The sequence below is a fragment of the Hyperolius riggenbachi genome, chromosome 7 (assembly GCF_040937935.1).
Source record: "Hyperolius riggenbachi isolate aHypRig1 chromosome 7, aHypRig1.pri, whole genome shotgun sequence".
Lineage (NCBI taxonomy): Eukaryota > Metazoa > Chordata > Amphibia > Anura > Hyperoliidae > Hyperolius > Hyperolius riggenbachi.
Window position 1 is genome coordinate 323,649,531 of NC_090652.1, and position 16,243 is coordinate 323,665,773.

At 49.5% G+C, this 16,243-nt stretch overlaps 1 protein-coding gene across 7 annotated transcripts in view; it reads left to right on the forward strand.

The window, feature by feature from the left end:
* CEP70 (centrosomal protein 70) overlaps nucleotides 1-16,243 on the forward strand; it is an 88,751-nt gene that overhangs the window by 70,873 nt on the left and 1,635 nt on the right. For 3 of the 7 annotated variants that reach the window (XM_068246310.1, XM_068246311.1, XM_068246312.1), the window contains 4 exons: nucleotides 594-764; nucleotides 826-996; nucleotides 2,972-3,185; nucleotides 6,286-6,400. In XM_068246310.1, coding sequence (XP_068102411.1) covers nucleotides 594-764; nucleotides 826-996; nucleotides 2,972-3,185; nucleotides 6,286-6,400 — 671 coding nt within the window. Of the gene's footprint in view, nucleotides 1-593; nucleotides 765-825; nucleotides 997-2,232; nucleotides 2,371-2,971; nucleotides 3,186-6,285; nucleotides 6,401-16,243 lie in introns of those variants that run through there. The other 4 variants (XM_068246314.1, XM_068246313.1, XM_068246315.1 and 1 more) reach the window with 4 other exon arrangements.

A 16,243-nucleotide genomic window follows, 5' to 3' on the forward strand; every position in this document is an offset into this window, starting at 1 on the left:
CTGTGCCACGCTGCACAAGGTATAGGAGCGGAGCTTTGCCACGCTGCACAAGGTGTAGGGGAGGAGCTGTGCCACGCTGCACAAGGTATGGGTGCGGAGCTTTGCCACGCTGCACAAGGTATAGGGGAGGAGCTGTGCCACGCTGCACAAGGCATAGGGGCGGAGCTGTGCCACACTGCACAAGGCATAGGGGCGGAGCTGTGCCACGCTGCACAAGGTATAGGGGAAGAGCTGTGCCAAGCTGCACAAGGTATAGGGGTGGAGCTGTGCCACTGCACAAGGTAAAGGGGCGAAGCTGTGCCACACTGCACATGGTACAGGGGACGGAGCTGTGCCACGCTGCACAAGGTACAGGGGACAGAGCTGTGCCACGCTGCACAAGGTAAAGGGGTGGAGCTGTGCCACACTGCACAAGGTAAAGGGGCGGAGCTGTGCCATGCTGTGTGATTGGCGGTCAGTGTGATTGGCGGTCAGCATTATCAGCAGTCATTGTGGTTGGTGTGATTGGCAGTCTGTGTGATTGGCAGTAGTCAGGATTGGCAATCTGTGCAATTGATGTTCAGTACCGTCAGGAGATGACTTGTGTCTTGCAGATCCTCTGTGATATCAGTGCATTGATCAGTGGCCCCAGAGCCCCCCAGCTCCTGTATAAACAGCAGCCGCGGAGTCTGGATAAGCGAGGAGAGGAGACCCCTGATGAAGCAGACTTCCTCCACCTCCACCCCACCCTGGAGATGTGGGCGGGGCAGCTGCTGTCACTGAAGGTAGGAGGACGGTGTGGATGGGGGAAGGAGTCATGCGGTAATACTCAGGGTGGTAATTCAGGCCTGGTTCTTCCTCTGCCAGGCTCTGCACTGGGCTCTGCGGAAGCTGAGTGAGAAGCTGCTACCGGAGGAAATGCTGGAGAGAGCGCAGGAGACGTCTGTTGACGTCCGTGTGGAGGAGCTACTGCTGCTTGTGGACACCATGGTGGAGGATGTGGAGAGCAGGAAACAGGTAGAACTGCATCTGGCCACGTTCCACCTCCGCCCTTCAGAGCAGTTCACAAATATCACTGGAGGGAACCCCACCTGAGTGTTTATGTATGCCAGACTGGGGAGGGAGAATGGTGGGACACCTCTTCCTGTCCTTCCTCCTGTGCCCCGCCTCTTCCTGTCCTGTTGTTAATCTTGTTATTCCTACTCCTGTCTGGCAGGATCTTGCTGTGTGTGCTGCAGGCCCCTATGTCCCTCCTCTTCCTGTCCTTCCTCCTGTGCCCTGCCTCTTCCTGTCCTTTGCCCAGCCTTTTCTCGTCCTTCCTTCTGTGCCCAGCCTCTTCCTGTCCTTCCTCCTGTGCCCCCCGCCTCTTCCTGTCCTTCCTCCTGTGCCCTGCCTCTTCCTGTCCTTTGTCCAGCCTTTTCTCATCCTTCCTTCTGTGCCCCGCCTCTTCCTGTCCTTCCTTCTGTGCCCCCCGCCTCTTTCTGTCCTTCCTCCTGTGCCCTGCCTCTTCCTGTCCTGTTGTTTGGCTGACACACATGATGTTGTTACTCTGCAGGAGTCTGGCCGGATATCCCCATACACACTGCATGCCCTCCTCTCTCACTTCCAGAAGCTGCGCTCTTCCTCCTGTGCCCCACCTCTTCCTTTCCTTCCTCCTGTGCCCTGCCTCTTTCTGTCCCTCCTGTGCCCCGCCTCTTCCTGTCCTTTTTGACTGTCACACACGATGTTGTTGTTACTGTGCAGGAGTCTGGCAGGATATCTTCATACACACTGCAGGCCCTCCTCTCTCACTTCCAGAAGCTGTGCCCCTCCTCTTCCTTCTGTGCCCCGCCTCTTCCTGTCCTTCCTCCTGTCCCCTGCCTCTTCCTGTCCTGTTGTTTGGCTGACACACAGGATCTTGTTGTTACTCTGCAGGAGTCTTGCAGGCTATCCCAGTACACACTGCAGGCCCTCCTCTCTCACTTACAGAAGTTGTGCCCCTCCTCTTCCTTCTGTACCCCGCCTCTTCCTGGCCTTCCTCCTGTCCCCTGCCTCTTCCTGTCCTGTTGTTTGGCTGACACACATGATGTTGTTACTCTGCAGGAGTCTTGCAGGCTATCCCAGTACACACTGCAGGCCCTCCTCTCTCACTTCCAGAAGTTGGCCCCCTCCTCTTCCTTCTGTGCCCCGCCTCTTCCTGTCCTTCCTCCTGTGCCCTGCCTCTTCCTGTCCTGTTGTTTGGCTGACACACATGATGTTGTTGTTAATCTGCAGGAGTCTGGCAGGATATCCCCGTATACGCTGCAGGCTCTCCTCTCTCACTTCCAGAAGTTGTGCCCCGCCTCTTCCTGTCCTTCCTCCTGTCCCCTGCCTCTTCCTGTCCTGTTGTTTGGCTGACACACATGATGTTGTTGTTACTCTGCAGGAGTCTGGCAGGATATCCCCATACACACTGCAGGCCCTCCTCTCTCACTTCCAGAAGCTGTGCCCCTCCTCTTCCTCCTGTCCCCTGCCTTGTCCTGTTGTTTGGCTGACACACATGATGTTGTTGTTACTCTGCAGGAGTCTGGCAGGATATCCCCATACACACTGCAGGCCCTCCTCTCTCACTTCCAGAAGCTGTGCCCCTCCTCTTCCTCCTGTCCCCTGCCTTGTCCTGTTGTTTGGCTGACACACATGATGTTGTTGTTACTCTGCAGGAGTCTGGCAGGCTATCCCAGTACACACTGCAGGCCCTCCTCTCTCACTTCCAGAAGTTGTGCCCCTCCTCTTCCTTCTGTGCCCCGCCTCTTCCTGTCCTTCCTCCTGTCCCCTGCCTCTTCCTGTCCTGTTGTTTGGCTGACACACATGATGTTGTTCTTACTCTGCAGGAGTCTGGCAGGATATCCCCGTACACACTGCAGGCCCTCCTCTCTCACTTCCAGAAGCTGTGCCCCTCCTCCTCCTCCTCCTGTCCCATGCCTCTTCCTGTCCGGTTGTTTGACTGACACATAATGTTGTTGTTACTCTGCAGGAGTCTGGCAGGATATCCCCGTACACGCTGCAGGCCCTCGTCTCTCACTTCCAGAAGCTGTTTGATGTTCCAGCCCTGAGTGGCGTCTATCCACGCATGAATGAGGTGTACTCTAAGCTGGGTGAAGTCACCAACGCTATGAGGAACCTGCGCAGCATCCTGGGACTAGGTAACCAGCCAATGCCATACAAGCCGACCTGTATTTGTGTTACAGGTAAGGCCCCGCCCCCACTTCACAGGCAGAGATCTAAGGCCACAATGTCCTTTGTGACTTTATCTAAGCCATGAGGATGTAGATATACGTTTTGTAGCAGAAGCCCAGCTGTGCAGGACTGGGCTTGCTCTTGTACACACATCTGGCACTATCTGATGCAGGACTAATTGGTGAAAGGGAATATATGTTCCCTGAACCAATAAGATTGATTTTTACTATTATTAAATATACTTTTAATTTCTCAAATCATAGTGAAAAATACTCTGTAGCAGTATTTCATAATCAAATATCTTCAACATAAATTGTGACAGGAACATAATCTAAGTTTTGTGATAAACAGTAGAAAAAGACAAACAAAATTTGTTTTAGTTTTTATCTACAGTAGCCCTTTTTATTTTTAAACTGGAGTTGGTAAAACTGAGAAATTTTTTTCTATTTGTTTCCTCCTTTTCCCATTAAAGGGAATGTCCAAGCAAAATAAAAAAATGAGTTTCACTTACCTGGGGCTTCTACTAGCCCCATGCAGCCATCCTGTGCCCTCGTAGTCACTCACTGCTGCTCCAGTCCCCCGCTGGCAGCTTGCCGACCTCGGAGGTCGGAAAGACGCATTGCGTACATTTTTACGCATTCCCAGTAGTGCAGGAGCATTAACACATACATTTTTACGCATTGCTGGTTCAATACGTAAAAATGTACGCATTGAACCAGTAACGCGTAAAAATGTATGTGTTGATGTTCCTGCACTAGCGGGAATGCGTAAAAATGTACGCAATGCGGCCCGCCGACCTCCGAGGTCAGCAAGCTGCCAGCGGGGGACTGGAGCAGCAGTGAGTGACTATGAGGGCACAGGATGGCTGCATGGGGCTGGTAGAAGCCCCAGGTAAGTGAAACTCATTTTTTTATTTTGCTTGGACATTCCCTTTAAAATGCATAGAAAACAAAGCTGTTCAAGGGAAAAATTGCCATGCAGTGAAAGTCTAGTTTGTCTTGGAAAAACAAACAAACATATATTTCATTTAGGTGTCATAAGTAGGAATTAGTTATTGCTGATTTAAATAGGGACATAGCTAAAATGTAAAAACTGCTCTAGTCCATAAGTGGGAAACAAGGTCTGGATGCGAAGTGGTTAAATTAGATGTTGTGCCAAAATGTAAATTTGCTGCTGTTTTCCACATTCTGATGCTTTCACACAAATGAAATGACATGTTTTATGTCCCACTCCTTCCTTCTGTGCTCCTCCTCTTCCTGTCCTTCCTTCTGTGCCCTGCCCTTTAATTGTCTTCCTTCTGTGCCTGCCCTGCCTCTTCCTGGTCTTCCTTCTGTGCCTGCCCTGCCTCTTCCTGGCCTTCCTTCTGTGCCTGCCCTGCCTCTTCCTGGCCTTCCTTCTGTCCTGCCCTGCCTCTTCCTGGCCTTCCTTCTGTCCTGCCCTGCCTCTTCCTGGCCTTCCTTCTGTCCTGCCCTGCCTCTTCCTGGCCTTCCTCCTGTCCTGCCCTGCCTCTTCCTGGCCTTCCTTCTGTCCTGCCCTGCCTCTTCCTGGCCTTCCTCCTGTCCTGCCCTGCCTCTTCCTGGTCTTCCTTCTGTGCCTGCCCTGCCTCTTCCTGGTCTTCCTTCTGTGCCTGCCCTGCCTCTTCCTGGCCTTCCTTCTGTGCCTGCCCTGCCTCTTCCTGGCCTTCCTTCTGTGCCTGCCCTGCCTCTTCCTGGCCTTCCTTCTGTCCTGCCCTGCCTCTTCCTGGCCTTCCTTCTGTCCTGCCCTGCCTCTTCCTGGCCTTCCTTCTGTCCTGCCCTGCCTCTTCCTGGCCTTCCTTCTGTCCTGCCCTGCCTCTTCCTGGCCTTTCTTCTGTCCTGCCCTGCCTCTTCCTGGCCTTCCTTCTGTCCTGCCCTGCCTCTTCCTGGCCTTCCTCCTGTCCTGCTTCTTCCTGGCCTTCCTCCTGTCCTGCCCTGCCTCTTCCTGGCCTTCCTCCTGTCCTGCCCTGCCTCTTCCTGGCCTTCCTTCTGTCCTGCCCTGCCTCTTCCTGGCCTTCCTTCTGTCCTGCCCTGCCTCTTCCTGGCCTTCCTTCTGTCCTGCCCTGCCTCTTCCTGGCCTTTCTTCTGTCCTGCCCTGCCTCTTCCTGGCCTTCCTTCTGTCCTGCCCTGCCTCTTCCTGGCCTTCCTCCTGTCCTGCTTCTTCCTGGCCTTCCTCCTGTCCTGCCCTGCCTCTTCCTGGCCTTCCTCCTGTCCTGCCCTGCCTCTTCCTGGCCTTTCTTCTGTCCTGCCCTGCCCTGCCTCTTCCTGGCCTTCCTTCTGTCCTGCCCTGCCTCTTCCTGGCCTTCCTTCTGTCCTGCCCTGCCTCTTCCTGGCCTTCCTCCTGTCCTGCCCTGCCTCTTCCTGGCCTTCCTCCTGTCCTGCCCTGCCTCTTCCTGGCCTTCCTCCTGTCCTGCCCTGCCTCTTCCTGGCCTTCCTTCTGTCCTGCCCTGCCTCTTCCTGGCCTTCCTTCTGTCCTGCCCTGCCTCTTCCTGGCCTTCCTCCTGTCCTGCCCTGCCTCTTCCTGGCCTTCCTCCTGTCCTGCCCTGCCTCTTCCTGGCCTTCCTTCTGTCCTGCCCTGCCTCTTCCTGGCCTTCCTTCTGTCCTGCCCTGCCTCTTTCTGGCCTTCCTTCTGTCCTGTCCTGCCCTGCCCTGCCTCTTCCTGGCCTTCCTTCTGTGCCTGCCCTGCCTCTTCCTGGCCTTTCTTTTTTGGCCCGCCTCTTAATGGCCTTCGTTCTATGCCCCACCTCATCCTGTTCACCCTCTGTGCACCGCCTCTTCCTGGCCTTCCTTCTGTGTCCCACTTCTTCCTGTTCCTCCTCCTGTGCTCCTCTTTCCTTCCTTCAGTGCCCCACCCTTTAATGGCCTTCTTCTGTGCCCCGCCTCTTTATGGGATTCCTTCTGTCTTTCCTTGTGTGCTCCACCTCATCCTGCTCTTCCTTCTGTGCCCCGCCTCTGAATAGCCTCCTACTGTACCCCGCCCCTTCATCCTTTCTTCGCCCCGCCTCTTCCTGTTATCCACACACCAGTGAGACCTGATCACACCCCTCCCTTCCCCTCCTTCCTTGCTGACCTATGTCCGTCCTGCGTGTCTCCGCAGATGACACGGCCGGGATGGGGACAGTGGTGAATGCGGTGTGGAGACTGAGCAGGGACACAGAAGCAGGAAGTGGCCAGAAGCTGCAGGATGTCCTCGGCCCTCTGGATGTAGACAGGTAATCTCTCCCATCTACCACACTTTATGTCCCTCAGTTACCTTATGTGTCCCTCCCCCACCCTTTAGATTGTAAGCCTTTGGCAGGGTCCACCTCCTCCCTTAGTGTGTCCTTCATCTTGTGACCCCAGCTATGACACCCTTCTCATGGACTAACTCGCACTTGATTTGCTGGTCTCTGTAAAATCACATGATCATGCATCGTGTACCCTGTGTGCAAGGATAACCATGTGCTTCCTCTCTCTCTGTCACCCCTTGTTACATTTTATGTATCCCTATTTATTGTCCAGCGCTGAGTAATATGCTGGTGCTATATAAATACAATAAATAGTCTCATACCACAGTATGACTGCATGCGGGAGCAGAGCTGTGGCACCTGTCAGAGGGTGGGAGGAGTCCCTCAGTGCAGAATCTCTTCTCCTGTATGCCAGGCAGGCGGGAGTCAAACCAGCACACCGTCCGCATGCATCTGAGAACAAGCGGATCATGCGCACACAAGGCTTACATAGTTACATAGTTATTTTGGTTGAAAAAAGACATACGTCCATCTAGTTCAACCAGTATAAAGTACAACACCAGCCTGCTCCCTCACATATTCCTGTTGATCCAGAGGAAGGCGAAAAAACCCTTACAAGGCATGGTCCAATTAGCCCCTAAAGGGAAAAATTCCTTCCTGACTCCAGATGGCAATCAGATAAAATCCCTGAATTAACATCATTAGGTATTACCTAGTAATTGTAGCCGTGGATGTCTTTCAACGCAAGGAAAGCATCTAAGCCCCCTTTAAATGCAGGTATAGAGTTTGCCATAACGACTTCCTGTGGCAATGCATTCCACATCTTAATCACTCTTACTGTAAAGAACTCTTTCCTAAATAAATGGCTAAAACGTTTTTCCTCCATGCGCAGCTCATGTCCTCTAGTCCTTTGAGAGGGCCTAGGGACAAAAAGCTCATCCGCCAAGCTATTATATTGCCCTCTGATGTATTTATACATGTTAATTAGATCCCCTCTAAGGCGTCTTTTCTCTAGACTAAATAAACCCAGTTTATCTAACCTTTCTTGGTAAGTGAGACCTTCCATCCCACGTATCAATTTTGTTGCTCGTCTCTGCACCTGCTCTAAAACTGCAATAGCTTTCCTGTAATGTGGTGCCCAGAACTGAATTCCATATTCCAGATGTGACCTTACTAGAGAGTTAAAATATTATGCTAGCATCTCGAGTTTTTTTATTTCCCTTTTAATGCATCCCAAAATTTTGTTAGCTTTAGCTGCAGCGGCTTGGCATTGAGTACGATTATTTAACTTGTTGTCAATGAGTACTCCTAAGTCCTTCTCCAAGTTTGATGTCCCCAACTGTATCCTATTTTTTTTGTATGGTGCTAGACCATTAGTACGTCCAAAATGCATGACCTTACATTTGTCAACATTGAATTTCATCTGCCATGTATGTGCCCATATAGCCATCCTATCCAGATCCTGTTGCAATATGTCCCTATCTTCCTGAGAGTTAATGATTCTGCACAATTTTGTATCATCTGCAAAAATAGCAACATTGCTCACTACTGCATCTACTAGGTCATTAATAAATAAATTGAAGAGCACTGGACCCAGTACAGACCCCTGTGGGACCCCACTGCTAACAGTCTCCCATTTTGAGTACGATCCATGGACCACAACTCTTTGTTTTCTGTCCATTAGCCAGTTCCCTATCCATGCACACAGACTCTTCCCCAGTCCTTGCATCCTCAACTTTTGCACCAGACTTTTGTGGGGAACAGTGTCGAAGGCCTTTGCAAAGTCCAAGTATATCACATCTACAGCATTCCCAATATCCATATTAGCATTCACTACCTCATAAAAGCTGAGCATGTTAGTCAAACAGGACCTGTCTTTAGTAAACCCATGCTGATGCTGAAAAATAAGATTATTTTCTACTATGAAGTCATGTATAGTATCTCTTAGTAACCCCTCAAATAGTTTGCATACAACTGATGTTAAGCTTACAGGTCTATAATTTCCTGGATCTGATTTTTTGCCCTTCTTAAATAATGGGAAAACGTGGGCTGTACGCCAATCCACTGGGACTCTGCCAGTTGAAAGAGAGTCACAAAAGATAAGATAAAGGGGTTTATCTATAACTGAACTTAATTCCCTTAGGACCCGAGGATGCATGCCATCTGGGCCAGGTGCCTTGTCTATTTTTAATTTATTTAGTCTTGCCTTCACTTCTTCCTGCGGCTGTGCCGCTACAGCCTCTATTTTTATTCTTGTACAGGGGCGGAGCCAGATTACACCACCCAGTCCAGGCTTCCGAGGAAAAACTATACTCCCCAGAGAATAGGTAAAGCGGCTGTGCTCATGTACATTTCAGATTAGTGCTCAGATAATGAGAATCTGGCATGCAGCACTTCTTACTCCCGATATCCTGCACAGCACAGATAACTGAGGCAGCTGCCGACCTGTTTGCCCTTATCCATCCCTCCAATCACTGAGCAGAAGAGGCGTGTCAGAGGCTGAGGCCCTGCCCCCTGATATCCTGCACAGCACAGTTATGTCTGCAGCTGCCTCACAGTTATCTGTGCTGTGCAGGATATCAGGAGGCAGGGCCTCAAGCTCTGACACGCCTCTTCTGCTCAGTGATTGAAGGGGTGGATAGGGGAACACAGGTCTGCAGCTGCCTCCCAGCTGAGCAGAAGAAGCATGTCAGAAGCTGAAGCCCTGCCTCCTGATATCCTGCACAGATATCTGTGAGGCAGCTGCAGAACTGTGTGCCCTTATCCAACCCTCCAATCACTGAGCAGAAGGGGTGTGTCAGAGGCTGAGGCCCTGCCCCCTGATATCCTGCACAGAACAGATAACTGGGAGGCAGCTGTAGACCTGTGTGCCCTTATCTATCCCTCCAATCACTGAGCAGAAGGGGTGTGTCAGAGGCTGAGGCCCTGCCCCCTGATATCCTGCACAGAACAGATAACTGGGAGGCAGCTGTAGACCTGTGTGCCCTTATCTATCCCTCCAATCACTGAGCAGAAGGGGCGTGTCTGGCTGAGGCCCTGCCCCCTGATATCCTGCACAGCACAGATAACTGGGAGGCAGCTGCAGACCTGTGTGCCCTTATTTACCCATCCAATCACTAAGCAGAAGGGGCGTGTCAGAGGCTGCTGCTCAGATCCCGGTATGATGTCATTTTCATGGTTATGTGAAGGTAGATGCCAATTCCACACATATTATACAAGAATTGGCCCAATCGGTATTAGCAGGAAGTTCATTTTATTTCTCCCGGATTTCAATCTGCATACAATTTGCATGCAAGTCAGAATTGTCTCTCTGTTCTCCTGAGCTGTATAATCTGTGTATGAGCGGCTGCTGAATTGTGTCCCTGTTCTCCTGAGCTGTGTAATCTGTGTATGACTGGCTGCTGAATTGTCTCTGCTCTCCTGAGCTGTATAATCTGTGTATGAGCGGCTGCTGAATTGTCTCTGCTCTCCTGAGCTGTATAATCTGTGTATGAGCGGCTGCTGAATTGTCTCTGTTCTCCTGAGCTGTATAATCTGTGTATGAGCTGCTGCTGAATTGTCTCTGCTCTCCTGAGCTGTATAATCTGTGTATGAGCGGCTGCTGAATTGTCTCTCTGCTCTCCTGAGCTGTATGATCTGTGTATGACTGGCTGCTGAATTGTGTCTCTGCTCTCCTGAGCTGTATAATCTGTGTATGAGTGTGGCTGCTTAATTGTGTCTGTTCTCCTGAGCTGTATAATCTGTGTATGACCGGCTGCTGAATTGTCTCTGCTCTCCTGAGCTGTATGATCTGTGTATGACTGGCTGCTGAATTGTGTCTCTGTTCTCCTGAGCTGTATAATCTGTGTATGAGCGTCTGCTGAATTGTGTCTGCTCTCCTGAGCTGTATAATCTGTGTATGAGCAGCTGCTGAATTGTCTCTGCTCTCCTGAGCTGTATGATCTGTGTATGACTGGCTGCTGAATTGTGTCTCTGTTCTCCTGAGCTGTATAATCTGTGTATGAGCGTCTGCTGAATTGTGTCTGCTCTCCTGAGCTGTATAATCTGTGTATGAGCGGCTGCTGAATTGTCTCTGTTCTCCTGAGCTGTATAATCTGTGTATGAGCGGCTGCTGAATTGTCTCTCTGCTTTCCTGAGCTGTATAATCTGTGTATGACCGGCTGCTGAAGTGTCTCTCCTCTCCTGAGCTGTATAATCTGTGTATGAGCGGCTGCTGAATTCTCTCTGCTCTCCTGAGCTGTATAATCTGTGTATGACCGGCTGCTGAAGTGTCTCTCCTCTCCTGAGCTGTATAATCTGTGTATGAGCGGCTGCTGAATTGTCTCTGTTCTCCTGAGCTATATAATCTGTGTATGAGCGGCTGCTGAATTGTCTCTGCTCTCCTGAGCTGTATTATCTGTGTATGAGCGGCTGCTGAATTGTCTCTGTTCTCCTGAGCTATATAATCTGTGTATGAGCGGCTGCTGAATTGTCTCTGCTCTCCTGAGCTATATAATCTGTGTATGAGCGGCTGCTGAATTGTCTCTGCTCTCCTGAGCTGTATAATCTGTGTATGAGCGGCTGCTGAATTGTCTCTGCTCTCCTGAGCTGTATAATCTGTGTATGAGCAGCTGCTGAATTGTGTCTCTGCTCTCCTGAGCTATATAATCTGTGTATGACCGGCTGCTGAATTGTGTCTCTGCTCTCCTGAGCTATATAATCTGTGTATGACCGGCTGCTGAATTGTCTCTGCTCTCCTGAGCTGTATAATCTGTGTATGACCGGCTGCTGAATTGTCTCTGCTCTCCTGAGCTGTATAATCTGTGTATGAGCAGCTGCTGAATTGTGTCTCTGCTCTCCTGAGCTATATAATCTGTGTATGACCGGCTGCTGAATTGTGTCTCTGCTCTCCTGAGCTATATAATCTGTGTATGACCGGCTGCTGAATTGTCTCTGCTCTCCTGAGCTGTATAATCTGTGTATGAGCAGCTGCTGAATTGTCTCTGCTCTCCTGAGCTGTATAATCTGTATGAGCTGCTGCTGAATTGTGTCTCTGTTCTCCTGAGCTGTATAATCTGTGTATGAGCAGCTGCTGAATTGTCTCTGCTCTCCTGAACTGTATAATCTGTATGAGCTGCTGCTGAATTGTGTCTCTGTTCTCCTGAGCTGTATAATCTGTGTATGACCGGCTGCTGAATTGTCTCTGCTCTCCTGAGCTGTATAATCTGTGTATGAGCAGCTGCTGAATTGTCTCTGCTCTCCTGAGCTGTATAATCTGTGTATGACCGGCTGCTGAATTGTCTCTGCTCTCCTGAGCTGTATAATCTGTGTATGAGCAGCTGCTGAATTGTGTCTCTGCTCTCCTGAGCTATATAATCTGTGTATGACCGGCTGCTGAATTGTGTCTCTGCTCTCCTGAGCTATATAATCTGTGTATGACCGGCTGCTGAATTGTCTCTGCTCTCCTGAGCTGTATAATCTGTGTATGAGCAGCTGCTGAATTGTCTCTGCTCTCCTGAGCTGTATAATCTGTATGAGCTGCTGCTGAATTGTGTCTCTGTTCTCCTGAGCTGTATAATCTGTGTATGACTGGCTGCTGAATTGTCTCTGCTCTCCTGAACTGTATAATCTGTATGAGCTGCTGCTGAATTGTGTCTCTGTTCTCCTGAGCTGTATAATCTGTGTATGACCGGCTGCTGAATTGTCTCTGCTCTCCTGAGCTGTATAATCTGTGTATGAGCAGCTGCTGAATTGTCTCTGCTCTCCTGAGCTGTATAATCTGTGTATGACCGGCTGCTGAATTGTCTCTGCTCTCCTGAGCTGTATAATCTGTGTATGAGCAGCTGCTGAATTGTGTCTCTGCTCTCCTGAGCTATATAATCTGTGTATGACCGGCTGCTGAATTGTGTCTCTGCTCTCCTGAGCTATATAATCTGTGTATGACCGGCTGCTGAATTGTGTCTTTGTTCTCCTGAGCTGTATAATCTGTGTATGAGCGGCTGCTGAATTGTCTCTGCTCTCCTGAGCTGTATAATCTGTGTATGAGCGGTTGCTGAATTGTCTCTGCTCTCCTGAGCTGTATAATCTGTGTATGAGCAGCTGCTGAATTGTGTCTGTTCTCCTGAGCTGTATAATCTGTGTATGAGCGGCTGCTGAATTGTGTCTCTGCTCTCCTGAGCTGTATAATCTGTGTATGAGCGGCTGCTGAATTTTGTCTCTGCTCTTCTGAGCTGTATAATCTGTGTATGAGCGGCTGCTGAATTGTCTCTGCTCTCCTGAGCTGTATAATCTGTGTATGACTGGCTGCTGAATTGTCTCTGCTCTCCTGAACTGTATAATCTGTATGAGCTGCTGCTGAATTGTGTCTCTGTTCTCCTGAGCTGTATAATCTGTGTATGAGCGGTTGCTGAATTGTCTCTGCTCTCCTGAGCTGTATAATCTGTGTATGAGCAGCTGCTGAATTGTGTCTGTTCTCCTGAGCTGTATAATCTGTGTATGAGCGGTTGCTGAATTGTGTCTCTGATCTCCTGAGCTAAATAATCTGTGTATGAGCGGCTGCTGAATTGTCTCTGCTCTCCTGAGCTGTATAATCTGTGTATGAGCGGTTGCTGAATTGTGTCTCTGCTCTCCTGAGCTGTATAATCTGTGTATGAGCGGTTGCTGAATTGTGTCTCTGCTCTCCTGAGCTGTATAATCTGTATGAGCTGCTGCTGAATTGTCTCTGCTCTCCTGAGCTGTATAATCTGTGTATGAGCGGCTGCTGAATTGTCTCTCTGCTCTCCTGAGCTGTATAATCTGTGTATGAGCGGCTGCTGAATTGTGTCTCTGCTCTCCTGAGCTGTATAATCTGTATGAGCTGCTGCTGAATTGTCTCTGCTCTCCTGAGCTGTATAATCTGTGTATGAGCGGCTGCTGAATTGTGTCTCTGCTCTCCTGAGCTGTATAATCTGTGTATGAGCGGCTGCTGAATTGTCTCTGCTCTCCTGAGCTGTATAATCTGTGTATGAGCGGCTGCTGAATTGTGTCTCTGCTCTCCTGAGCTGTATAATCTGTGTATGAGCGGCTGCTGAATTGTCTCTGCTCTCCTGAGCTGTATAATCTGTGTATGAGCAGCTGCTGAATTGTGTCTGTTCTCCTGAGCTGTATAATCTGTGTATGAGCGGCTGCTGAATTGTCTCTGCTCTCCTGAGCTGTATAATCTGTGTATGAGCGGCTGCTGAATTGTGTCTGTTCTCCTGAGCTGTATAATCTGTGTATGAGCGGCTGCTGAATTGTCTCTGCTCTCCTGAGCTGTATAATCTGTGTATGAGCAGCTGCTGAATTGTGTCTGTTCTCCTGAGCTGTATAATCTGTGTATGAGCGGCTGCTGAATTGTGTCTCTGCTCTCCTGAGCTGTATAATCTGTGTATGAGCAGCTGCTGAATTGTGTCTGTTCTCCTGAGCTGTATAATCTGTGTATGAGCAGCTGCTGAATTGTCTCTGCTCTCCTGAGCTGTATAATCTGTGTATGAGCAGCTGCTGAATTGTGTCTGTTCTCCTGAGCTGTATAATCTGTGTATGAGCGGCTGCTGAATTGTGTCTGTTCTCCTGAGCTGTATAATCTGTGTATGAGCGGCTGCTGAATTGTGTCTCCTCTCCTGAGCTGTATAATCTGTGTATGAGCGGCTGCTGAATTGTGTCTCTGTTCTCCTGAGCTGTATAATCTGTGTATGAGCGGCTGCTGAATTGTCTCTGCTCTCCTGAGCTGTATAATCTGTGTATGAGCAGCTGCTGAATTGTCTCTGCTCTCCTGAGCTGTATAATCTGTGTATGAGCGGTTGCTGAATTGTCTCTGCTCTCCTGAGCTGTATAATCTGTGTATGAGCAGCTGCTGAATTGTGTCTGTTCTCCTGAGCTGTATAATCTGTGTATGAGCGGCTGCTGAATTGTGTCTCTGCTCTTCTGAGCTGTATAATCTGTGTATGAGCGGCTGCTGAATTGTCTCTGCTCTCCTGAGCTGTATAATCTGTGTATGACTGGCTGCTGAATTCTCTGCTCTCCTGAGATGTATAATCTGTGTATGAGCTGCTGCTGAATTGTCTCTGCTCTCCTGAGCTGTATAATCTGTGTATGAGTGGCTGCTGAATGGTCTCTCTGATCTCCTGAGCTGTATAATCTGTGTATGACTGGCTGCTGAATTGTCTCTGCTCTCCTGAGCTGTATAATCTGTATGAGCTGCTGCTGAATTGTGTCTCTGTTCTCCTGAGCTGTATAATCTGTGTATGAGCAGCTGCTGAATTGTCTCTGCTCTCCTGAGCTGTATAATCTGTGTATGAGCAGCTGCTGAATTGTGTCTCTGTTCTCCTGAGCTGTATAATCTGTGTATGAGCGGTTGCTGAATTGTGTCTCTGATCTCCTGAGCTAAATAATCTGTGTATGAGCGGCTGCTGAATTGTCTCTGCTCTCCTGAGCTGTATAATCTGTGTATGAGCGGTTGCTGAATTGTGTCTCTGCTCTCCTGAGCTGTATAATCTGTGTATGAGCGGTTGCTGAATTGTGTCTCTGCTCTCCTGAGCTGTATAATCTGTATGAGCTGCTGCTGAATTGTCTCTGCTCTCCTGAGCTGTATAATCTGTGTATGAGCGGCTGCTGAATTGTGTCTCTGCTCTCCTGAGCTGTATAATCTGTGTATGAGCGGCTGCTGAATTGTCTCTGCTCTCCTGAGCTGTATAATCTGTGTATGAGCGGCTGCTGAATTGTGTCTCTGCTCTCCTGAGCTGTATAATCTGTGTATGAGCGGCTGCTGAATTGTCTCTGCTCTCCTGAGCTGTATAATCTGTGTATGAGCAGCTGCTGAATTGTGTCTGTTCTCCTGAGCTGTATAATCTGTGTATGAGCAGCTGCTGAATTGTCTCTCCTCTCCTGAGCTGTATAATCTGTGTATGAGCAGCTGCTGAATTGTGTCTCTGCTCTCCTGAGCTGTATAATCTGTGTATGACCGGCTGCTGAATTGTCTCTGCTCTCCTGTGCTGTATAATCTGTGTATGAGCAGCTGCTGAATTGTGTCTGTTCTCCTGAGCTGTATAATCTGTGTATGAGCAGCTGCTGAATTGTCTCTGCTCTCCTGAGCTGTATAATCTGTGTATGAGCAGCTGCTGAATTGTGTCTGTTCTCCTGAGCTGTATAATCTGTGTATGAGCGGCTGCTGAATTGTGTCTCTGTTCTCCTGAGCTATATAATCTGTGTATGAGCAGCTGCTGAATTGTCTCTGCTCTCCTGAGCTGTATAATCTGTGTATGAGCGGCTGCTGAATTGTGTCTGTTCTCCTGAGCTGTATAATCTGTGTATGAGCGGCTGCTGAATTGTCTCTGCTCTCCTGAGCTGTATAATCTGTGTATGAGCAGCTGCTGAATTGTGTCTCTGCTCTCCTGAGCTGTATAATCTGTGTATGAGCAGCTGCTGAATTGTCTCTGCTCTCCTGAGCTGTATAATCTGTGTATGAGCAGCTGCTGAATTGTCTCTGCTCTCCTGAGCTGTATAATCTGTGTATGACCGGCTGCTGAATTGTGTCTCTGCTCTCCTGAGCTGTATAATCTGTGTATGAGCGGCTGCTAAATTGTCTCTCTGCTCTCCTGAGCTATATAATCTGTGTATGAGCGGCTGCTGAATTGTGTCTCTGCTCTCCTGAGCTGTATAATCTGTGTATGAGCAGCTGCTGAATTGTGTCTCTGCTCTCCTGAGCTGTATAATCTGTGTATGACCGGCTGCTGAATTGTGTCTCTGCTCTCCTGAGCTGTATAATCTGTGTATGAGCAGCTGCTGAATTGTCTCTGCTCTCCTGAGCTGTATAATCTGTGTATGAGCGGCTGC